General features: G+C 42.3%; 1 protein-coding gene across 13 annotated transcripts in view; it reads right to left on the bottom strand.

Moving 5' to 3' along the window:
* The window catches only part of scrib (scribble planar cell polarity protein), a 98,048-nt gene that overhangs the window by 22,796 nt on the left and 50,233 nt on the right, over positions 1 to 25,019 (bottom strand). For 11 of the 13 annotated variants that reach the window (XM_056299393.1, XM_056299382.1, XM_056299389.1 and 8 more), the window contains 20 exons: positions 23,048 to 23,122; positions 22,728 to 22,872; positions 22,205 to 22,323; positions 21,840 to 22,039; positions 19,015 to 19,181; positions 17,617 to 17,744; positions 16,955 to 17,080; positions 16,332 to 16,517; positions 15,647 to 16,033; positions 12,412 to 12,474; positions 8,542 to 8,631; positions 8,353 to 8,430; positions 7,623 to 7,940; positions 5,834 to 5,914; positions 3,568 to 3,825; positions 2,467 to 2,577; positions 2,141 to 2,317; positions 1,737 to 1,853; positions 1,320 to 1,508; positions 677 to 796 (listed from right to left, as the gene is read on the bottom strand). In XM_056299393.1, the coding sequence (XP_056155368.1) occupies positions 677 to 796; positions 1,320 to 1,508; positions 1,737 to 1,853; positions 2,141 to 2,317; positions 2,467 to 2,577; positions 3,568 to 3,825; positions 5,834 to 5,914; positions 7,623 to 7,940; positions 8,353 to 8,430; positions 8,542 to 8,631; positions 12,412 to 12,474; positions 15,647 to 16,033; positions 16,332 to 16,517; positions 16,955 to 17,080; positions 17,617 to 17,744; positions 19,015 to 19,181; positions 21,840 to 22,039; positions 22,205 to 22,323; positions 22,728 to 22,872; positions 23,048 to 23,122 (3,135 nt within the window). The remainder of the gene's footprint in view (positions 1 to 676; positions 797 to 1,319; positions 1,509 to 1,736; positions 1,854 to 2,140; positions 2,318 to 2,466; positions 2,578 to 3,567; positions 3,826 to 5,833; positions 5,915 to 7,622; positions 7,941 to 8,352; positions 8,431 to 8,541; positions 8,632 to 12,411; positions 12,475 to 15,646; positions 16,034 to 16,331; positions 16,518 to 16,954; positions 17,081 to 17,616; positions 17,745 to 19,014; positions 19,182 to 21,839; positions 22,040 to 22,204; positions 22,324 to 22,727; positions 22,873 to 23,047; positions 23,123 to 25,019) is intronic. The other 2 variants (XM_056299384.1, XM_056299386.1) reach the window with 2 other exon arrangements.

The raw sequence follows: 25,019 nt of genomic DNA, 5'->3' as shown, positions 1-25,019 counted from the left end.
ACACTATTAGAATGATATAAAAACCTCAAAAACCCACACAAAAATTGACCCCCTTTAAGAGAGTTCTGGCAAAGTAAGATTCTGTATTTAAAACTGATATTGCTGATGAGAGTTTACTGATGGATGCTCTGATGAAAATGAAAACCCAGCGACAAAATTCTCAAAACCGTATGCATCTTGTGTGGAATAATCCCTAATGATTCATTTAATAAATCAGTAAGACCTCCCCAGAGAAGTAAATCTGGTGTGTTACTCATATAAAATGGACGTAAATAAGGCACTTAAAATGCACCATTTCAAGGAATTATGACGCAGGTGTCCAAACCTTACTTGCTTTAGCACATCTTATATCTTGATAATGAATGGGCAATATGACTCCCTGCTAAGTCGCAACATTCTCTAACTTATTTCACAGAACCATTCACATCCCAATATAGAAAATGACAGTGGCTTTACTGTTACGTTTAATGTAAAAGCACATATATTGTGTTGCAATGTGTATTTAACAAAAAATAACTTTACTTCATATTCAGATAAGCAAATCTAAACATTTTATCAATACCTGTTTAAAAAAGGATTTGTGTGGGACCCTTGGGCAAAGGGGATGCAGTGAAACTCATGACAAAACACCTCGTGCAGAGAACTTCATTATTATCATATACTGACTGTATTCTACCTTCTGTATAATGTCCATCTCCTCTGGGCTCAAATCCCGGTCTATGGAAGAGATGCTCTCCATACTGTTCTTGCGAACAATGCCTGATGCAAATGGGTTGGCAATGATACCAGGGGATGCCTGAGAATAGGACACTTGTGAAATGAATGCCTGCATTTCAATAGCGCTTTTCTAGTTCATGGACAATGACATGACTGCATCTCATTACAGTATGGGTGGCCCCAACGGGATCGAGGGCCACATATAGACAGGCCTGTTTCAATACAGGTGACCACCGATTGAAAAAAATATCGGGGGAAAAAAAATATCGGCACCGATTTGTGCATTTGAACTGTAAATGAGAATGCAAGTTATCAAAAGGAATACTTTTTCAGAAGATAGGTGGTTTACATCCTTAGCTGGTGAAACTATTACACAAAAGATGGGGTTACCTGTTTTAGAGATGCTTGATATATTAACTTCTCCCCAAAAAATATCATCATCATCATATGATGCTATCGAAATGTAACACATATTTTAGACATCCAGCCAAATCTATAACCATGATGGGCATGGCTTCATACAGTAAATAACCCCCCCCCCCCACCCCGACACTAAATGCTAACCACAGTCCGTCTGTAACTGACTCCTTATGGTGTCTCACCTCAACAGCAGCCACGTTGCACGGGTCAAATCCGTCACACACCAGCATGACCAGGGTGTCTCCAACGGCACGGAGCACACGCACCGCCTCTGTGTGCGTCATACCCAACAGGCTGTGGTTGCTGACCTCCAGGATGCGCATGCCGACCTGCAGACGGCTGTCCCTTGCAGCCGCACCATTGGAACTGACCTACAATAGCATGAGGGGAAATTATATATGGTGACCCAACTGTGAGGTTTTATATTGAAAGAGGTATGATAACATTAACTTATGAAGAAGTGAAAGTCTAAGAATGACTGTAAAGCTCTCTTTATCAAGGGTTCATTGATTGATATTTATCTAGAGTAAGGATTTTCTTTGCTGGTGCTTGCAATGAAGTGGTCACACTGTATGAAATGAGAGCTGTGGCTTCAGTACCTTGGAGATGAAGATGCCCTCATCTGTGGGGTCGAAGGGGTTGCCAGCGTGGCCCTTGGCCCCGCCACGGATGCTGATGCCTAGCTTCTCACCAGGCTGTTTCTGAATGACAATCTCCTGTGGTGAGACAAACACATACATCATAATATATGAAACTCAAGTAGCCCTGTGGGGGAATTTGATCAATATAAAAAAAGCAAACAAAAACTAGTGGGTAGTGCTGCAGGTAATAATCCATCAGAGTCAAACCAACTGCATGATGGATCAACAACAGTAGCAAGCGAAGGCAAAGACACATTTTGAAAGTTAAAATGAAAGGTAAAAAATAAAAATCCAGCCAAAATAATGACACACCATATTCAATTTACAGGTTAAAGTGAACTTTTTTATTTTTCCTGGCTCACCTGCATGCCAGGTGGTGAAGGGTCCCTGCGCACCAACATGCGAATCTCCTGCTTGTTGGCCAGCAGAGCGCGCACGGCCTCCTGGTGCGTGGCATGGCGCAGATCGATAGAGTTCACCTCTAATATACGGTCACCCACACGCAACCCACTCTTACATGCTAGGCCATTAGGAATTACCTGAAAACATGGAGTGATGGGGAGTGAGACATAAAACGGCAGCAAAGGCAGACATTGAGAGCGAGAGAGACAGAGAGAGCGAGAGAGGGGTAAAGGTCACAGGTGGCAAACAATGAGAGGATATACTACAAAGCTCTTTAAAGTTGTACCTTTGAGATGAACACGCCAGGTTCGTTGATGCCAAATGGATGACTGGCATGGTCACTGCCACCCACAATGCTCAGACCTAGCGGGCCACCAGACTTCATCAAGGTCACTTCCTGTTGAGATAACAAGTACGCAAGTTGTGGAAAAAGTCTAAAATCATAATTTAAGGGAGGGAATTAGGTAAGCTAAGGTGTCAAGGTACATTCTTCTACAGACCATGCCTGATAAAACCTGACTGTGACCCAAATGACCTTTAAAGCTGCATTAGGCAATATTTTCAATCTTAACAGTTGAACAAATGATTCACTGAACGTGAAAGTATCGCTTGTACCGCAAGTCACATCGAGAATCAACATTGTACAGTGTACAGTTTTCCTTAACCAGAGACAGGCTTGGCCTTCACTTTCAGATCAGTGTTTACATTATTTGGCCTGAAGACAGCGCCTCTGCTCTGCTATAAAACCATTGATAAACTGCTAACGCAACTCACAAGTTGAGAACCCTTTTCACATCTTTCTGCGAGCTTCCCCCCCGACCGCCTTCTCATCTTGTGAGTTGTGCGAGCGGTTTATCTATGGTTTTATAGCAGGCGGAGAGGTGCCATCTTCAGACCCAGTAAACAATGAACTGAAAGTGAAGGAAAAGACTGTCTGCGGTTAAGGAATACTGTTGAATGCGGTGTTGATTCTCAATAGGATTGGCAGTAGAGGGAGTTGCGTGAGTCATCATTAATATTGAAAATATCACTTAATGGAGCTTTAAGCTTGCTTGTTTTGTTAGTCTTCATATCTATCTACATCTGACATCAGACAATTCTATTGCATGCACAGGACACCGTTCACAGGCCTAGGTATCTATGAATGTAACAGACAGGGATATTTTTGCATCCCTCAGCATTTGGTTTTAAATAGCTAAAACTAGTAGTGCACACCATTGGTTAGAAACTCTACTAAGCCTTCATACCGTGCACCATCGTCTGTGGGGCTGGATAGCGTTTAGGATAAAAAGGCCAAATGAATAGACATTAACATCAATATTCCACTGAAACTTCTGTAGTATGTTTCACTGTAACTAACCATCCCTCTGTGTCCCAGGGTTCTCACCTCAATGGGATACTCGTCTTCCAGCTGGCTCAGGTGGTTCCCATGTGGGGACAGACGCTCATCCGTGGGGTCCTCCTGGTCTGGTGAATCAGAAGGCTCTGGTGGTGGTGGGGAGTGGGCCCGACCCCGGGAAAGGGCCGGAGAGCCCCCTGGAGCAGCCTGGTCTCGCTCCACCAGGAGGGCGATGGTGGGGGAGGTGCCGGTAAGCAGCGCTACTGCCTGATCATGCCTGGCCTCTGTCATGTCTACACCATTGATCTGGATCGACAGCAAAACCAACCGGGGGAGGGAGTCAGCTCAATGAGACACGAGACTCTTCCCAAAAATGGATAACCAACACTAACCATCAGCCATTTGACACCACGGTTCCTAGGGAACCAAGAGCATGGCGGAAACAACTGTTACTTCAACAAGCCACGTGTTGTACGCTGCCACAACAGATGTGTCTAATCACAGTGTGCATGAATAAACCCATTTCAAAATACGCAAGACTGTAATCTAAGATATTATTTTGATTTGCCTTATTATAATAGTATTTATTGAGTGAAATGCTGGAGCACCAACACAATGGGTGCACAACCAGAGTGAGTAGTGTTACATGGAAAAAGGACCCAACACCTATCAGAGCAAGAGAAACAGGTGCAGAGAGGAAGGCAGCAAAGTTAAGGAAAGCCGTTCTGTCGCAGCTAGGGCTGGGAAAAGTCTGGGCAACTTTATTCATAATGGCTCTTAAAACCAGCATATTAGAGCATGGTCCCATTTCTTAATATTTCATGAACAGGCCCTTCTTGCCTTTGCTTACTTAAAATTAGTGGCAACATGTATCACAGCCAAACAGTCTGATCTTAAGTCGACAAAGGCAAGCTAGGGTGTCCTTAGTAGACTGTTTCACTGTGCTGTGCCTCAATGGAAGGATAGGATGTCATTGCTTTGGCCAACATGTGCTTAACATGTGATTAGTCTTCAGGGCTCAGGGCCCTAAGCTGGTTGAAGGGTTTGAGTACCAGAGAGGCGAGGGGGAGACAGACCTCTGGTCCGAGGTGACACGCAGAGGTCAGCACTGACCTGACAGTACCAGCTCCTACCAACGGCTGATATACTATTGCAGCTGCTGCTATGGTAATGCATGCAGTTACCATGTCAGCAGGCCCACAGGCTCCACCCACAGCACACAACCCCAACACCACCCCATCATCAAGCAAGCAAAGATATTAGTGAGCATGCAGAGAGAGAGAGAGCGCGAGGCTTTTTAAAGAGGGTAGAGATGGAGATAAATGGAGAAACGGATCGAAAAATAGAAAAGCTGACATAGAGCAGGTAGATATGCAGAAAAACAGATAGAATGTGGAATAAGAACTACAGACATAAAAATGTGAACCCTGAAAGAAAACACTGAGGCTCATTCTGGAAGCTGTTAAGTGAGTCCAAGGAATCAGGGTTTGCAAATGAGGGGGGGGGCTGGTTATGATTCCAACAGCATAAGCTAAGAGTAGTTGATAGAGATATGGCAGGGCTCAGTTTAACATTGTTCATACAGGGAAAGGAGTCAGAAAAACTTCTCAGAATGGTTTCATTTTATCAGGCAAGGTTCTCTTCTTGATTCAATGATTAAGGTTACATAAAGCTTGCAGGAATGAGACTGAAGATGCATACTGTTCAGAGTTACCAATAGGCTGTGAGAGACAGTCATTGTGCAGGACCCCCTCAGCAGTGACACATTCCAGCTCAAGTTTCTTTTTTAAACTGTGATTCTTCCAAATTGACTACAAGATTTTAAGTACACAAAAGGCCAATGTTAGATTTTGAGGACTACAGAAGTACAGTTTCTGGACTGATGTATGTGATTGTGTGTAAAATTCTAGTCAGATGAGGTAATTTTTCGCATCTAGCAAATGTGGATTCCAGTCCAAATTAGTCTGACTGGTCCTTGACAGGACTCAACTTGTCGTGAGGGATCACAAAGTAGTTTTACTTGATCAAAAGTCAAGCTCATCTACCATACTGTAAAGATGGCATAAAAAAAGAAGAAGGGAGGGACAGTCATTTCCAGTGCTTTCTTTACAGCCATTTAGCTGAGGCAGCCTCCTCCATAGCTGGAAAAACTACTCCACAATGAGTCAAACGTAAAACACAATGAATATCAAAATTCTTCATGTACTGTTATCAGGCTGTCCTTCCCATATACAGTAAAGTCTCTGTTGAAGTAAGAGGAGTGAAAGAATTATAAAATGTCTACATGGAGCTATATGAAAGGGCCAGTACTCACAGAGATCACCCTGTCTCCTACACGCAGTGTGCTGTCTCGGTGGGCTGCCCCACCCTCGGCGATACGAGAAATGTAGATTCCCTAAAAAAACGGAGACATGTTTACATATTGTCAGCTGTTAAACACATCAAAATATCAGGATCAGTAGATTTGTACTGCTTAATTTACTGTTTTGATATAATCTCAGGTCCCCCAGTCTGGTTTAGAGTAACAGATCAGTTGCTACCAAAGTACTGTAATCGGGAATTAGCTAAATCAATAAGAGAGATCAAAGTTCTTCCGTAAATCTCCTCTACCTTTATACTAAACAAAACACTTTGTGTGGTGCAACAGGGTGCAATGCAATGATGAATCAGTGTACCAGCTGAGGTTACCAGATGGTCAGTAAGTGACATTGCATCGTGACAATCAGAGAAAGGCAACCCAAATATAGAACTGCTTTATTCACACCCTTCAGTGATGGTGGGATTTAATAAAGGCAGTTGTGACTTGTGAGAGTCATAGAGACATAGCAAAACAAGCAAACACCCACCCCACCCATTAAACCTGATACGATTTAGCCTTGATGAAAAATTAAAATATCAAATTACCAACAATTAACTCCACATGTACTCAAGTAAATTCAGAGAGCAATGGAACAAGCAGCTTATTAGAGAGCACACCCCAGGAGACTTATTGTCTTTTCCTGTAATGAAACAGCACAATTTGTTTAAGCAACCAAAGGAAAATATGCTGAACTCCAGACGTCGAGTTCAGCTGGTCTGGCTCACCAAAGCATAATGCCTGTGTAAACAGGTAGGGACAAAGTCGACTGTGCTACCTCCACAGATCAAGTGACAGCCAAGCAATAACTGACAGTAACTGCACCCATTTCAGAGACAGGGAGGATTGGCAAGACTTACAGACCCGCCTAAATCATGCGTTCTTTCCTCTTGTCCAAGCTTCTTGAGTGGTACGTGTTTGAATGCGGTACTGCATAGGCCCACAAATATGTACCTCATTCCCTCCCTTCTACCCCTTCCCATTCCAATTACAGAGGACCGATCGAGTTTCAAGGCCCGCTATTCATATCTCCGTTTCCTTGGTGATGGCTGTAAACGTCGGGCCAGAATAGATGCTGTGAAAAAAGATGGACCCATGAGGCCAGGATGGCCTCTGCAAATGCTTTCTGACTTTACTTCTCATATTTAATGCCTTGGATGTCTCCACTGTGCCATGTAGTGATTGTGTGATAGACAATGTATGTTAAGCATCAGATAATCATGACTTACATATCAAATCCTTCCCCATAAATAACCCTGTTAAATAAATACAGAATTGTTGGGGGGCTGTCAGCTTGGCACATTTGATAAGCTTTCCACTTTCTAGATAAGGCCTGTTGTCTCAGGCCCCAGCTTTAAGAGGAAGGAAAACCTGACACCATGTGCACCAAGGTGATTCTTGGGAGAGGTGAGCCCATTAAATATGTAACAGTGCGGTGACTGAAGCCCCAAATTCTACTCATGCCTGAGTAATTTCAGATCTTTCCCATACAAAAAATAGCCAAAAATTCATACTTTGGTGATCAGCATAGGGCTGTTGTCTTTTTTTCTTTGCCCTCTTATTCTGGGAGGTCATAGGTTCAACTGCAGAACAGTGTGCCCATGGAGCTGGTAGGGATCTACCATCTTGCCCACAGACACATCAGCGGAACAGGTTAGTGGGGGCTTGAACCCTATTTCCAACCCCAAAATTGAGTATTAATGCCGTCTGAGAGCGGTGTGTGTGTGTGTGTGTGTGTGTGTCTCACCGTGTCCCCTGTGCGGTATGGTGTGGAGCCTTTGCCTCCAGCTATGCTGAAGCCCAGTCCTTTGTCATTGCGGACCAGACAGGTGGAGAGCCGTTGCCTGGGCCCACTGGGACTGGCCTCTACGCAGAAGGGCAGGCCGCTGCTGCGTCTCTCCCGGGGGAAGTAGTCATCCTCGGGCCTCAGAGGTGTGGTGGTGATGGCATTCTCTGGTTCCACCATGCGTTCACGTAGCACCGTCATAGAAACAGTGGCCCCAGAGCTGCGGAGAGCCTCTACTGCTGTGTGATGCTCGGCGCCGTGGAGGTCCACACCGTTCACCTGAGATAAAAGGCGATGGAAACAGAAATGTTGACCTTAGATGTACTCGAATGTGGATTCCTTAACTTTTCTAATGACATGTCACAACAATTCAAGGACAGGTGTTTCTCTTTATCTTGTGTTAGAATATCCATCTTTTCATCTTGCAGAGGTCACCGAGATTCCAGATCTTAATACCATTATCTTGATTGGTTAGATCCCCATGAATTTCGAAAATGCATTTTTCAGATTCCGATTTTTTTTCTGGCTGTGGTAACATATATTCTTTGAGTTTTCTAGTAGCACAGGAACCCTATTTGATGAAAAAAATGTAAATGTAAAAGTACAGTAGAATAGAAAGAGTGACAGGGGCAGAGACATCTGCTCACCATCATTTGACCACAGTACTGGACATGCACATACAAGGCTTTACCTCTAGTAGTTTGTCTCCCACTTTGACCCCTGCTCTGGCTGCAGGGCCCTCTTCAGACACCCTGGAGATGAAGATTCCCTATAACAGGAAAAAGCAAAAAACTCTTTGAATCTAAAATTTTCAACTTCCCTCGGATGAGAAAGTGAGGAGAAAAGAACTGCACATCAATGGCATCCGGCATCATTTTACCTCATCGTCCCCCTTGTAAGGTGTTGAGCCCTTCCCTCCAGCAATGCTGATACCCAGGCCGCCTGTCTGCCGTAAGATGGTCAGTGTGTACTGCAAGTTGAGGATAGAGGCGAGTCAGCTGGACTGATGATGAAGGACCCAATGTGACACCCCTAAACTCCAGTCAGATTAGGAGGGAGAGCGGCCCACAACACTAATTACTTTAGATACTCATCTTTTAACATTTTCAACTTTTTTTTCTGCTGGAGCTCAATACGCTGATGGCTGCATATGGATAGTGTCAAATTATTTTCAAATGCTGGACTTTGTTGAGGCACAAGTTGTGGGTGCGCTCCCTCTTTCCACTAGAGGTAGGAGCCAATCTGTCAACAGCAGCACAAGATAGAATTGAAATGTATGGAGGCTAATTGCAATTCAAGTGCAATTTGGATGAATTTGTGTTTCTTTATCATTTAGTATACACAATTTTCTTTAAAAGGAGCTGAAATACAGCAAGTCTGAAGAAATTAAAGTGGTGCCAAGTAACTTAATGTCATCATGATATAAACTCTTATCTGACATTATTAGTTCGAGAACATGCACTGAAAAACCCCTCGCTGTCTGAAGCCATTTGAACAGAAAATCCAGTGGCTAAGTCTCACACTGAACATAGGTACAGTGTGTTTTCTGTGTGTGTATGTGCGTGTGTGTGTGTTGTGGGGGGGAAAAAAACTTAAAATACCATCACAGCAATGCAGACTGAATATATGTATGCTGTTTGCGCACAAGCCATGCAGAACGGGAGATGGGAGAGAGGTGGAGGGTGGGCAGAGGTGAAAGAGGAACAGGGGAGAGGATAGTGGTGTATCCTGGGCAGAAGGAGAAGCTTGCAAGGTCTTTGCAGTAGTGCAGAGACCCCCGGCATCTTTGGTAACCAGATTCTATGCATTCACTGGCAAATTTCTGGAAATATCTTGAGCAGACATTAAAGATGCACACAAAAAAAAGTAATTACTGTCATTTCCCATGAGTATCTTCATCAGAGATCTAATAAATCATTATAAATACATAACAAAAAATGTCCATAAACAGATTATAGAACATACGCAGTATATAGAAACTGAGGAGAGATGTAGTACGGCTTCCAACCAGGTGCCATGGAGGGCCAACAGTACGTAGATTTTAACTTCAACCAAACTCTACATCAATATTATCCAATTGGATAACGTCAATTAGTGGCGGGGGAACTAACAAGCGGATTAAACTGCAGTAGTGAATGGAAACCTACATAATCTTGGGCCTCCATGGCACATCTCAGAAACACTGCCTTAATACAAGAGTGGGAAGGTTACATAAGGTTACACTCGCTGGTAAATTTGGTCGGTAAGCCACTTTGGCAGTCAACTTGTTTGTTTTGTTTTTTTCCAAGAGCTGTGTAATTTCTACCTGTGCACTATACTCGGTTCTTACAACTGGAATAACAACAACAAATTAAAATAGACTAGAAACGCAAATTGAAATAAAGGTTGCAGATAACTAATATATTTACCAAGATCTCATATTTTTGAATGCTTCTAGGTTTTCTGCCGCCTGTGTATAGAGTTCACTGAGGGCTGATGATACGAGCCAAGTCTTTGAAGGGAGAAGCCCTAAACAACAAAAGTACTGAAACGGCCAGCTCCCGTCTGTCTTAATGCAAAAATTGGGGGGCCGTGAGTCGTTTGCTTTGTTTCAATTAATAACACTCAGCATCCCCTACTGATATTTGAGTTATATTACATGCATTACATTAAGGAAAGCTAAAATATTACACATAACCCCTTGAAGAGGTCCAGATCCATTACAAAGATAAACCTCAAAAATAAATGGACAGACTAACTAAGAATAGAAATATTTCACTAACAAAATATTAAACGCAGCAGGCGAATTTTGGAAGCCACCACTGAAGCAACTGGATGAAAAGAAAAGTTCCTGTCCCGTTTCTTACACAAATTGCAATTCAGATTACAACTCTTACTGAGTATTCATTTGCTGGGTATCAAAATGGTCTTTCAGGCTGGTAGCACATTAAACACTGTTTAATGGACCTACAGTACATGGGTCTCATAACAGCCACGGTCACAGCAACTTACAGGCATACATTCAGAAACTGCAGCCTAAAGCTGCTATGAGGAGTTTTGGATTTGGGTTGACTTTGATGAACGCTGTGGACAAAAGCAGTTGTGTTTCATGTAACAACTTCATACTGTTGCAAAGATCTACATTCACCCTCTTTTAGCTCATGCATAGTTTTTGCTGAGTGAGAAATGTAGGGGGTATTTTGGGGGGGAAAACCCCAAACAGATATTTGCAAGATATACAGCGATGAGGTAATGCTTCTATTATTGTGGCTTTGTGCGCCATAAAGCATTTTGTCAGATTTCACAGTGAATCTGATCTGGAGACTGGCATCGAGAAATATTAGCAACAGCGAATCCTCTTGCTGACAGTCTATTTATTTATGTCAGTCTTACAGAGGCATCAACATTAAAGTCAGTGATAAATAACCAGTGAGGAACTCCTCATAACAGCTTTAAAAGAATAAATCTATAGTCTTCTGATGACCACATTATGTTTATGTTCAATAAGTAATCTTGACTGTCAATGACCATCAACACCTCTAACATCTACAGATCCCTAAGACAGCTAGCTTTTTGCTGCTATTAAGCTAAAATATGCTAAAAAGTGAGTTTCAACACAGTAAAACAAACCTAAACAAATTCCAAATACAAGTCTTTATAAATACTGATTAGTTACAACAGAGAATACACAATAAAGTGACATTGTTTCACGTGTAGTATGTAGCCTGTGGTACATAATACTGTCAAGACATTGGGATTTTTCTTCAAATATTTTTCATTAAAATTTGTACAGTTGACTTTTTTGAAAATGATGACATGAAAAAAACACTAAAAACAGACAGTATGAGGTCATAAAATATGAGATAATTTGTATAACTAAGGTAAAATGTCTTCGCATGCTCAGCGCATGTGGTCAGTCCATTGTTGAGGGTTAAGGGCAGCTTCTTCTGTTCCGTTCGGCAGCTAAATTCATAAGATCTCCTGTAGTGCCTGACCTGAAATACTTGAGCAAGGACAGCTGCTGCAGACTTTCACTGTCACAGGACAAGCAGCTCTTTCAATACAGGGCGGCAGGCTGAGGAAGGGAATGAGGAGAAGCCAAAGAAGACAAGCAGAGGAAGAATACCGTAGGAGAGAGAGTAGCATGGTAGAACCTGATAGTCAGGTAGGACATAAGGATATCCATTCTCTCTCTTTGAACAACATAAAATTAAGTTTGCCCTGAAACTTCCAATTTTCACAAACTTGCAGCATTTTGGAGAAAACTGCGGGAATTTGGGGTAGCGAAACACATTCCTGGAGATAATGGAATGCATACTGTGGGTGAGGCATCATGGCTTTGTGTGCCCAGGGCAATGCTCTTTATGGAAAGCAACTTAGGGGGACTTCTTCTTTAGAATTAAGCAAAACCACTTTACATGGATTTCCAACATCTGAAAAATGAGTCTATGAATTTGAGTCGGTTCCAAGTCTATTGTTACAGATATACTGAGATTTGAAGACACATTTGCTGTGGAAAAACAAAATACAGTTGATGAGTCCCTGCATCCAGGTTCTACCATGCTGACTGTCTGTTGAGTGAGGTATGGTGAGCGCGTCCCTAGTGATTGGCTTGGATTAATCATGAATTTCTGTGGGCTGTTTTTCCCCCCTCTAAGAACAGGTGGGTGAATGGATGGGTGAGTAGGGGACAGAGAGAGGTGGAGAGAGAGAGAGAGAGAGAGAGAAAGAGAGAGAGAGAGAGACTGGATGGGAAAGAGTAGGTACAGACCTCTTCCTCCTCAATTCGAGCAGGTTCAATCAGCAGATTATTGACTTGATCAAATGACACCCCCTGTTAGGACAGGAACCAGCGAAAAGCATGCGGATTAGTGAGGCCAAAAATAAAAATATGCACACACGCGGACTCACAAAACAAACAAAAAAACTGATGTATATAAACACACACACACTTTCAATTGATATCACCACATAAGACCAAACACACTGTTCCCTGCTTTGGGGGTCACTTGACTTCACAGCCTGTTGCGGTGGACTACTGAAGCAAACACAGACACACAAACATAGACATACAAAAAACACACACACACACACACACACACACACACACACACACACACCCAGACACACACACAACCCCGGCCACCAGAAGCAAATGCAGAGGCAGAGGTGGAAAGCTGAGACCCGGGAACTGAACTTAAGTAGAAAACACACAGGGAGAGGTGGACCCCCCCCCCCAAAAAAAAGTACAAAATGTTGCCCAACCAGAGAAAGCCCAGTGCTAACAGAGCCATCAGAGCATGCAAAAGAACAATGCAAGAAAAATAGCTGCAATTTAACATGCAGGCCTGCATATTAACGTCAGTGAAATATCAGGAAGATTTTACAAACCTGAAAGACTAAAAAACAGACAGAACAAATGAAACTTACTAAAAAGTTATTTAGGATGTAGTATCTGATGTTATCAAGCTGTCATATTCCAAAGAAAGACATCTACAGGATTCATCTCTTACATGCACTGATGATGGAAAAGGATTAGAAAAGGTTAAAGAATAAAAATGATGCAAAAAGTAATTTAAGATAAAAAAAAAAAATAAAAAAAAACCCTCCTCAGAATTAGATTTGCGCAAACCAAGAGGGACTCTTCTGTAAGGTATTCTGCTCTCATGAAATAGAGCTAATGTTACAGCTGACTTTACAATAGGCCAGCATGAAAACTACTCGACTCTTTGGATCTCAATATTCCAGCTCTGCCAGTGAGCGTTCTGGTAAACCTGAAGGCAGTCACACAGGCAAACACACATCCACACACACCAAAACAAATTCTACTCATTTCATGATTATTCGGTTTCAGATTAAGCGGGCCCCTGATCCTGCATAATTTGAGTTTATGGTCATTTCATTAACTTAGCCTTCGAGTCCATTTGATCAAAAAAAAAAGCAGAAAAAAAAGAATAATGAAATCTTACTTTATAGACTGTTTCATGTTCTGATGTGGGGAAGAGAAACAACATTATGCAGGACCAGGAGACGCGGTTGAGTCTTGATTAAAACGCTCAAGAGATTCCCCCAGTTAGCACAAATAAAATTTAAAAAATGCCGAAGGGTAGCCGATCACTGCTTATCAATGTGAAGATTTGTGTTCATTAACCGTGTTTCAGGAGCAATCCTCACTCGTTCGACACACACACACACACACTCACGCAAAGTTATGAGGGCATGTGGGTGAAAAGTTCATTAGCAGATAAAAAACAGGACACGGTAAATGAAATGGTGAGAAGCGTAGTACTGAGATGGGCAGAGGGGGTGTGGAGGAAGAGGAACTGGGCTAGAGCTCAGTCTGCAGCTGGGGGGGCAGATAAAGCATTGTCATTTGACATCAGATGTAGAATTCATATCCTGGTACATTGACAGTCATCAAAGAGAGAAGCACAAGAGTTTTTCTTGATATTAAAGCTGGGATATGCCGTTTTTTTATGGTGTCATTGGGCAAAGATTCCATAACCTTTCAGCATATTGTAATTCAAGTGGTCTGAGAAAACTAGACTTCCACACCTCCTCTTGGTTTGTCTGTGAATGTTCTCATTCATCCAGGTCATAGTTATCCAAAGGAATTGAATCAAGTGCAACTGGACTTGGTTATAACCAAGTCCAGTTGCACTTGATTCAATTCCTTTGGACTCCTCTTGGTTCTGTATTCAGGCTTTAAAACACGTAGCCCGGGATGGAAGATTTTAGCCAATCACGGGTCATTTCAGAGAGAGGGCGTTCCTATTGGCTGTTCTACAAATGCAGATGTGTGTGTACACGATCAATTCGTGTCTGCCCTGCCTTGCCGGTCACATGTGGTTGTAACCCTTACCCTAAAAATCAACAAGACCAACTCAAAATGGATGCTTCACATTAACAATATTAGTGTATCTAAGAGCAAAAATAATTTTTTATATGATAGATTATCAACTATGATACAAGTTTCATGAGGCTTGCTTTGACATTTCCTGTTTGTACATGAGTGTAAGGGGCTGAAGAGCGATGTGGAGGTCATTTGGTAGGAGGAACTTAGCAGAGTGATACGATGCAGCGGAGAGAGGCGGAAGGAATTGCATTAGAGTGTTCAATGTCATCTACTGCAGCTTTAACATGAACCAAAAACCCACAAACATTTAAGACAATAGTATGATATTATCTACGAGTGCCACAGAACATTTTTTTTCAGCACAGTTAAACCTCTCATACCTCCCTGCTGCTGGAATTGTGGATCTAAAAGTGATGCAGGGTTTTTGGGGGTGGGGGTTTGGGGTTCAGTCATAATAAATAAATGTGTGTAGGCAATTGTGGAGGACCTCTTTTCTGTGCGGGGAGGGGGGGGGGCAGAGAAGGAGAAAGGCCAAGCTTTGAGGGAGGTATTGTAAGAGAAGGCTATTTGTCGGAATTTAGCCAAAACCACAAATTAGTTCCCAAACACCATCTCATCAATTTGTAACACAAGGCCAGAGGCACTGAGTTACACGGCTCTGCATGCAATGCCTTATCCCTCTAAACAGCAGTCTACTCCACAGTGAATGCAGGTTGCAAGGTGACAGATGGCTTCTATGCAGGTTAAGGGCTTACATAGAAGCAGTGAGCAAAGCTATTGCTAATAGTCTCATGGCACAGACAACGACCTTGAAAGATATATCCACAGTAAACGAACTGAATTGTTGCATGATGTGCTGATTATAAATTTTTTTGCTTTTGAGTAGAATGCAATAAACACCATAATGTTACTGTCTTTGTAGTGTACTTGTGGACTGCATGTGAGGTCCCATTGTCCCTGTTCCTATATCTATTCTAATACAACTAAAATGACACTTAAATATCTATGCACAGTCATCACCAAGACAACCTGCGGGGTGTTCACTGTACTTGACATAATGTTATTTAGAATCACAAATGTAACCAGTGTGTCGCCAGCTACTGCCCGATCCAGAGTCCACCCTCCCGGCTCCCCTGGCTATCACTGTTACCTTGACTTGGCTGGAGTTGACCTGGAGATGCCGGCTGTCCTCCAACCCCGGCGTCTCCATTCTAAGATGCCTCCGAGGGGTGAGATTAACCTCCTCTTCCCCTTCCTCCTCCTCATCCTCCTCCTCCTGGTTGTCAGTGACGACCTGGGACGTGGGGCTAAGGCCATCGGGGCTGAAGCCTTGCAGCAGTGCGGCCACAGCCTCAGGCTTGGGCAGCTTGGTGATCTTGAAGTGCTTCTTGTAGTGCGGCGTGTCCTTCCGGATCAGACGCTGCTTCTCTACTCGGAAAATCGGCTGCTCGTCCTCCTCGTTGCTCCTCTCGCCATCGTCTTCATCATCCTCATCCTCCATGCGGATGATGGGCTCCTCCGCAAAGTGCACGGTGGGCTGGAGTGAGTCGGGACCGGAGAGACAACAGGGGCATGAGAAGAAGAACAGAGAGGAAAGAGAGAAACAAGCCACCAAACAGATTGATTTTTCTTACTTTTTGTTCATTGAAAATCTTTATTTTATTGAATATACCCATGATCCCCTCAACATTGCAAAACTGTAACAGCATAATTGTTGAGTCAGCAAATGGCCTGATCATGAAATTCACATGTGATGGAAGGAAAGTAGAAATGGACAAATAGTCATATGCTGAGACTATCGCATTGGGAGATAAGACAATTTTTTGAATACTCACCTCAATGTACTCCACTTCCATCTCATCCAACTCCTCCTCCTCCTGGGGGGAGTGTCTGTCCATTAGTAACTCCCCCTGAGCAGCTGCGGTTGTGCCAATCCCGTCTTCATGGGAGTTGGCTGACACTGTGCTGTTGGAGGCCTGGGAGTCATGGCTCTGATTGGAAAGGTCACTCAGCCGCTTCTCCTGCAACCAACCAATCCAATTTTCTTGACTCCCATCTGCATCAGTAGTTTATATTGCAACATTGCAATGCCATTTTTATCTCTCTCTGTGCATAGTAATGCCTTATTATGTCAAAGACAGGGCAGGAAACTTACCTTTTTTTTTAGGTTCTTGAAACGTTGGCTGGTATATTTCAAAGTTTACAAGGAACTACCTTCTCTTACTGTTAAACCAGACTAAAGAACAGATTAATAGCACCTAATGATGGCTTGTTACCTGGCAGGGTGTCCAGTAGAACAGAGATACTTATCAGCTAGACTTTGCATCATTTGGCTGGTTGATGAAGTTATCAACTCTCCTCAATGACACACCCCACATGATAGATTATACATTAGACACATTATACAGTAAGGGGTGTGTGTGTGTGTGTGTGTGTGTGTGTGTGTGTGCTGCAGTACCTGTGGGTCAGGAGACTCAGCATCTCCATCAGGTCTAGATGTGTAGGCCTCATTCCTCCTCTCCTCAATCACCTTCTTCATCACCTTCAGCTCACTGGGGTGTGGTGTGGCTCTGCGCTGAAGCCCCTGAGGTAGACAAAATTAGAAGGGAGGGGGAAAAAAAACAACAACTTTTAGGCGACAGCTGTGCAAGTTCATAGGCAAACTATGAAATCATTTGACACAAAGTAATGACCTGCGGGTGAAGGCAGCAAATTATGTCAAATGTGTCATGTATGCAATGACATAAATCACAGATTACTCCTATTCAGTGCTGCCAAACCTGAAGCACTACAAATTAAATTAGGATTCAAATTCACATCCATACGCTCAAATAAAGGCTTATATTGACTTGTGCATCAATGCTTTTTAATAAATTTTCCCAAGTCTGTTACAGCTGATAAATGGCACAACAAATGACAGGAATGTTATCTAAAAAAATAAAATGTTTTCATCAAGATTTTTCAAGCCTGTTATGTTTTTGGATGGATGCTACATTTATAAATCAGGTTAAGACTAAAAATTCTATATGAGTTTGACAGACAAAATTAAAGACAGGATGGGACTTTTTAAGGACACCCCAAACAAGGAGAGGTGGAGAGAGGAAACAAGCAGATCTTCACCCTGCACTCTGCGGCAGCCTCGTCATCCTCCTCCTCAGCCTTCATCTCTTCTTGGAACTGTATGACTGACACTCTGTTCAGGTTACTGTCTGTCCAGCTGTCATCCACACTGTTCTGAAGTAGGTTTTCTGTTAGACAGACAGATATATAAATAGATTGATAGATGGACAGATAGATAGATTAAAAGAGTGAGAGGTCAGATTGTGATCTAATACAGGCGGCAGAACCTTTGGGTATTCTTCTCTGAAAACTATAAATACAGACTCATGGCAGCCCCGCATCACATCTGCAGTTCTAGCTACAGCTAGCAAATTAAAAACTACTTCACACATCAAAACAAACTGTAACGGCACAAACATCTATAACCGTCATAATCAATGTCAGACATTATAAACTGCCACCAAATGTCTTCCATTTTGCTATACACTATTTTCAAGTTATACAAAAAATAAAAGGTTTGTTGTATCCAAATGAAAAATTATAACTGGGGCAATTTTGTTTTCAAATTAGTATTCAAAGTATGATCAAATCTAAATGGCAGACATATAAGTGTGAAGTATGAAAACATTCAAGCGTTATTTAATTACAAAATTTGGATATAAAAATGCCATGCAATCAAGTCAAGCATTGGCCAATACTGGGAATCAGAGGGTGCATGTGTGGAGAGAGACTCACTGGAGATATATATATATATATATATATATATATATATATATATATATATATATATATATATATGTATGTATGTATAAATTCTAAGAACTTGTACCTTCCAAAAATAAAAGGTTTGCTAAGTGACCATTTTGGTCTGACCCTAACCCTGTCTTTATTTTCATAATATAATAATAAAAGATGGGTAAACCGTTTACACTTGAGCATGCACAACTCACGTCTAGTTGACTCAAACTGGACAGCGACAAGAATATGCAACACTTCCTGTTTTGAGGAAGTTGTTCCTTTATAACCTCTGCATTTTTTTTGATTATCAAAATTCTTTTAATAACTTTTGATCATGCCGCTGTTTGAGCTGAGTCGATTGTAGATGTGCCGCGCATGCACACGAATTGTTGACTTAGATCTGGCAACGACAGACAGCAGCGTTGGTCGAGTGAGCTAAAGAGTGAATGAAGAGAGGGAACTGCAGTAGCAAAAACAAACGTTTTTCAAAGGTTTTGAATCGATACAACCATGAGAGGTTCTTGATCATAAAATAATAACTGTGCCATAAAAATGTGAGGTTGATAAGTCCAGAAGTATGCGAGATGAGCCTCGGCCAGATCACATGCACACACACACACACACACACACACACACACACACACACACACACACACACACACACACACACACACACACACGGGATAAAAATTGATGGTGAGGTGTAAAGGTGTCACTTACCCAGGCTGGGGGAAGGCTGCTGGGGCAGCAGGTAGCATGTTAGCACTTTCTCCCCCGTCTGCTCGTCATCCTCCGTCTGGAACTTGAGCATGGGCTGAGACTGGTTCTCTGCCAGCCACATGGCCTTCAGGTTGAGGTTGGCCAAGGCAAAAGGGAGGTTTTGTAATCTGAACAGCGGGAAAGGCAAAGACCCAAAGAGAGGAATGTTCAAACACGGAACAGCTCAAGGTAAGAGCCTAATTTAGAATAGCAACATGCCCTGTGATGGCCTGGTGGCCTGTCCCTGCCTGCAGCCCAATGACTGCTGGGATAGGCTCCAGCATCCCCGCGACCCTGACAGCAGGATAAGCAATTCGGATAACCGATGGCCATTCAAGCTTGTACAAAGACAGTAAAGAATAATACTTCCTAAAGCGAAATTCATTCTTCAGATCCTATTTCTAGGAATGTAATTATATAATTGTATTATACTGAGCGCGAAGCTGAAAAAGATCTCGACTAGAGTAATTCATACAGAGAAACAAGACTGTATAATCAGATGTTATCTAGAAACGTTTCCATGAAATGCTCCATTGTGAGAGTTTAGAAGAAAGTTAAATTGATTTTTTTATATCTAAATTACCTTACCTAAGAGTGATGACACACCACATCATGTTTAAGATCTTACCTAGCATCTATGACTTGCCTGACATGACACAACAACCCTACTCATAAACTCAAATGCTGAGCGTACAAGTAGAATTATTGAAATGATAATTATTTGATCTGATTCACTTCATCTCATTTGCATTTTCTGGTGGTGAACATTTAACATTTTTATTGAGTATAGGTCACTGGATGGATGGACACTGTCAGGACCTGTGTACCACTCAATGTCATCCATCCATTATCCACACCACTTATCCTGCTCTCAGGGTCGTGGGGATGCTGGAGCCTATCCCAGTAGTCACTGGGTGGCAGGCTGGGAGATACCCTGGACAGGCTGCCAGTCCATCCAGGGCTGACACACACACACACACACACGCGCACACACACACACACACCCCTAGGGACGATTTAGTATGGCTGATTCACCTGACCTACATGTCTTTGGGAGGAAACCAGAGCACCCAGAGGACACCCACACAGACACAGGGAGAACATGCAAACTCCACACAGATGGACAATCAATGTCATTAACTTTGAAATATTAATGCTGTAGTGTTTATTTGAAGAGGAGGTGTCTCCTAGAACAGCGTTTCTCAAACCTCTCCTGGAGGACCACTTGTCCTGCATGTTTTAGATCTCTCCCTGCTCCAACACAGCTGATTCAAATGATCAAGTCGTTATGAGCTCCCGAAGCTGCCTAATAACAACACTGATCATTTAAATCAGCTGTGTTTGGAGCAGGGAGAGATCTAAAACATGCAGGACAAGTGGTCCTCCAGGAGAGGTTTGAGAAACGCTGTCCTAGAACTACTCTTGAACAGCACAAGGAAAATTGCTGTACATCAGATGTGCACTTGTTGATGCTGAAGTTTACAGGAAAAACCGGGATATTTCAGAAAACTGGTTCTTTCTAAAGGTTGCCTGATATCAGACAGAATTTTCAAGTAGTTACACTCCATTTTCATCTTCAGTCTGAGATTGCCTCCATTCTAACCAATTTCCATGGGGGAGGGGGGATTTGATTTTCCCTAACCAATCACTAGAGACCAACATATCTGCCTGAATCTGATGTCATTTCAAGTCAAAACTGATGCGTAGTCATGCCAACATATTGTCTGTGAATGTTCTCATTCATCCAGGTCATGGTTATCCAAAGGAATTGAAACAAGTGCAACTGGACTTGGTATATATCCGTGAAGATGTTTCGCCTCTCATCCAAGAGGCTTCATCAGTTCGTGCCTTTCTGACTAGACCAAGATAGTCTGACTGGGTGGTGATGAAACTCAGATATTTATCTTCTTTGGAGTCGTTATCAGAGCTATTGATGTCCATGGCTCTCATGGATCACAAAGAGCCATATACATCAATAGCTCTGATAACGACGGGCGTGGATAAACATCGGAACACAAAAGAGCCACACAAATCAATACCTCTGATAACGACGGGCGTTGCTAAACATCGGAACACAAAGAGCTATGGACATCAATAGTTCTGATAACGACTCCAAAGAGGATAAATATCTGAGTTTCATCACCAGCCAGTCAGACTAGCTTGGCCTAGTCAGAAAGGCACGAACTGATGAAGCCTCTTGGATGAGAGGCGAAACGTCTTCACGGATATATATCAAGTCCAGTTGAACTTGATTAAATTCCTTTGGATGCCAACATATTGGTTTTGCTGGAATTTTTAAGAGTGGAGCAAAGTAAAAATAAACTATGATGTCGGGCGATATTGAGAAGATGTGCTGTCTAATGCCTGACAACAGCATTAGTCCCACCCGAGGCGCAGATTGGCTAATTGTTAGCCCCCCTGAGGTGCTCATTGGAGAATCGCTTCTTCAACCGAGAAACTGCTCTTTCATGTAACAATGCCAGACCAAAAGAATCAGTCAACTTGGTGGTGCGGGCGGATTCAAAGGTCTGGACCCAGGCAACTCTAAAGGCAATATTTTAGGAAATTACACGTTTACAGAACGTGTCTAAATCAGCATATTTTGCGACTTTTATAATGTAGTAAGATAGTAGTAGTAGTAGTATAATACATTTTCAAAAATGGAGCCCTCAAGCCTTGTCATAAAGTTTTCAACACATGGCAAACAATCTAAGCCATTATTTTAGATTTGGCTGTTGACTCGTCATGACAGGTCACTGCAATAACAGTTATGGCTGTTTAGTTACCTATTTCCCGCCACATCCAGCACGTGCAGCTCGGTAGCATCGGCCAACTCAGCAGGCAGTTTGGCCAGGCGGTTATCTCTTAACGAGAGAACATTAAGGCTGGCACAGCCGCCCAGCTCGTTGGGCACATTGCCCAATCGGTTGCGGTCTACATTCAGATTGGTAAGCTTCTTCAGCTTGCCCAGCGAGCGAGGCAGCGACTAACAGAGAAGAATGAGGGAGAGGGTGAGAAATTGACAGTGATTATGAGAGATCCCATATTCCAAAAGGGAAATTGATAATGGATTTGAGAGTTGATAATGGGCTATATATCGAGTCATCGCAGGGCCGTAGGCAGTACAACGAAGTAGCTCAAGGCTCCCTACCTGCAAGAGGTTCTCTGTCAGGACAAGTTCTGTTAGATTCTCACATTCTCCTATGGAGTCAGTCAGGTGCGTTAACCTGTTTTGGTCCACTTTCAAGATAGACAGCTGTTTCAACGATCCTGGAAACATAGTGCATAACCATTAAAAACTCCCACCTACAAAGAAATGGTAGAACCAAACCACCAACCTTAACAAAACTGACACACAATATTATCTCTGTACAGATCCTAACCGTCACCTATTTATTGATAGAGTCGGTTTCTTATAAGCCATGGCTCACTGGCATCATTTCTCCAGTAGATGGTGATACTGTTCTTCATTAGCAAACCTCCATATCTAATATCACCCATTTACATTGGGGGGCTGCCCAACAGTCAACTTAATCAACAACGAAACTGAAAGAGACAGCAAATTTAAGCAAAACATCTAAAAAGCACACTTTATTTGTACAAGAGAAACAATGGGTTCCATCAAAAGTAAACATCAAACATCTGTTCTCTGTCCATCTTCTGTTTTTTCTCACCTATGCTATCTGGGACCATCTCCAGCAGATTCTGAGTGAGCAGCAAGTCAGTGAGGGCCAGGAGGCCGTTCAGCTCAGATGGCAGCTCCTGTAGTCTATTCTCTGACACATCCAGACACACCAACCTCCGGAGGTTCCCCAGCTCCTGCACGCAAGCATGCACACACACGCACACACACACGCACACAAATAGACACAGCGATGCACAGACACAATCTAAGAATACTTCATTTAACATGGAATTAATGAACATAACAAAAAAAAAATATTTACTATGAGTGATGTGGACGTAAGTGTCAGACCAGGTGATGTGTACTTACAGGCGGTAATGAGGCCAGCTGGTTACGGTCCAGCCACAGCTCCCTCAGGTTTGGGAGAGCACCGAGAGTGTCCGGCTGGGAGGCAGGGGTGGAGGGAAGGTGTTGACATGAAAAGGAGGTGTTAAAAGAAATTTTTTTTAAAATCAAGAGAGAATCGGGGGGGGGGGGGGGGGGGAAAGCATGTTGGCTCTTTTTCTCATGCCTGTGACATTAACACAAGAACAACCAAGGCTGTCATTCTGACGGTTTTGGATTTCCAAAGTTTAATAACATCGTGAAAAAAAAAGAAAAGAAAAAAAGAAGATAGACCTGCCGGTCCCCGAATACTCCTAAAATTGCACATATTTATGAGTTTTAGATTAATTGCACAAAAAAAGTTACAATAAGATCTACCTAAAACGACAATGAGCCGTCAAAAAGACAGCACGTACTTTGCATGTCACGTCACTATCTATGACGTGTGCTGGTCGCATCATTTCCTTTGTGAAGTTTATTGGTCTGTCCTATGAACAAATTAGCGTTCTCCAGTGCAGAGTAATAGTCTAAACTTGATTTTTGATTATTTCCAACATGTCTGGTTACAGACGCCGTTTCAGATGCACCATGACTACTACCGAGGTGTTGCAGTATTTACAGGCGTTGGACAGCAGCCATTTTAAATTGTTTGAAAAATAGTATTAAAGTTGTTAAAATGTTAATTTTGGTGTCGGTCATTTCTTAACAGACATATTAACATATGCAATGCATAATACCTCAATTGGGTATTTATCTTGATGAGTTTAAAAACCGTGGGTGGTAATTTTGACCGCACATGGTCGTTCTAGTAGTTTCGGTCGTTGTTTGGGACTGTTTCAATGGTTATTTTAAGTTATTTTTTTACATTTCACGTTTTATAGGCCTTGTCACGTTTGTTAGATTAGCAATATGTGTTTTCCATTTTGTTTTTCAAGTAATATTTTCACTTTTTCAATTTTGCTATTCAAGTTCGACCATGTCTCTCTGAAGTTTAACTTGTTTAAAAATAGTATTATAGCTGTCAAAATGTTAATTTTGATGTCAGTCATTTACGAACAGACATACTAACATATGCAATGCATTAATATCTCAACTGGGTATTTATCATGACAGAATGTAGAGTTTAAAACCGGCGGTCATTTTGACTGCCCATGGTCGTTTTAGGTAGGAGTGAAATCCCGGTCGTTCTAGTGTTAAAATGGGTGACTGTGTGTTTCTGAAGGTTATATGCAAAACATGAGTACAAGTACAGCAAAGACAACCACCTGCCACTACATTTAAATAAGTGTCATTTGGAAATGGCTAGAGGGTTTTGAACCATGACAAACACAAAGCTTTATAGAGCCCACTAAGGCCCTTAAATTCAAGGTGTAGCTGCGTAGGGAAAAAAAGTTAACTACGTCAGTATATCTTGTGTTAGTATTTGACACTAAGAGGCCCATTATGATCATCAATCTATGTCGTTCCTCAAAGGCAGTATTTGTTAAAGAGTTTTGAAGAATTCCGATTTTTAGTTTGACTGAACTACAAAGATTTTGAACGATTCTGAATTGAAAAAGATTTTTCAACCTTTTAAAAGCAGTCAACAGTTAAATAAATAAGATGAACGCTAAACGTTATTTAACATCCTTTTGCTCTCTTTTGCCATATAGGTTCATAAAGATTTCTGGTGGAGGTCCAAAACTAATTCAATAAACATGTATTTACTTGTATGTTTGGCGAGCATGTCAGAAAACAAGAAAGTCTTCAGACTACGAAATTAAGCTCAAAGTGCATTTTGAGTGACAAATGACACAAGGAAAATGTCAATGGAGCCATATGACAGGCAGGCAGGCAGGCAGGCAGGCAAGGTTTCAGCATGATGTCAACTGTTTGCTCAGCCTCCGCCCTTGTCAGATCAGGAGGCATTGTTTACCCTGTCCTATTGAGACAGGCAGGCGTTCCCAGGCTAAAACCA

Source organism: Lampris incognitus, chromosome 19 (assembly GCF_029633865.1).
Source record: "Lampris incognitus isolate fLamInc1 chromosome 19, fLamInc1.hap2, whole genome shotgun sequence".
NCBI lineage: Eukaryota > Metazoa > Chordata > Actinopteri > Lampriformes > Lampridae > Lampris > Lampris incognitus.
This window is presented reverse-complemented; position numbering and strand designations above follow the sequence as displayed.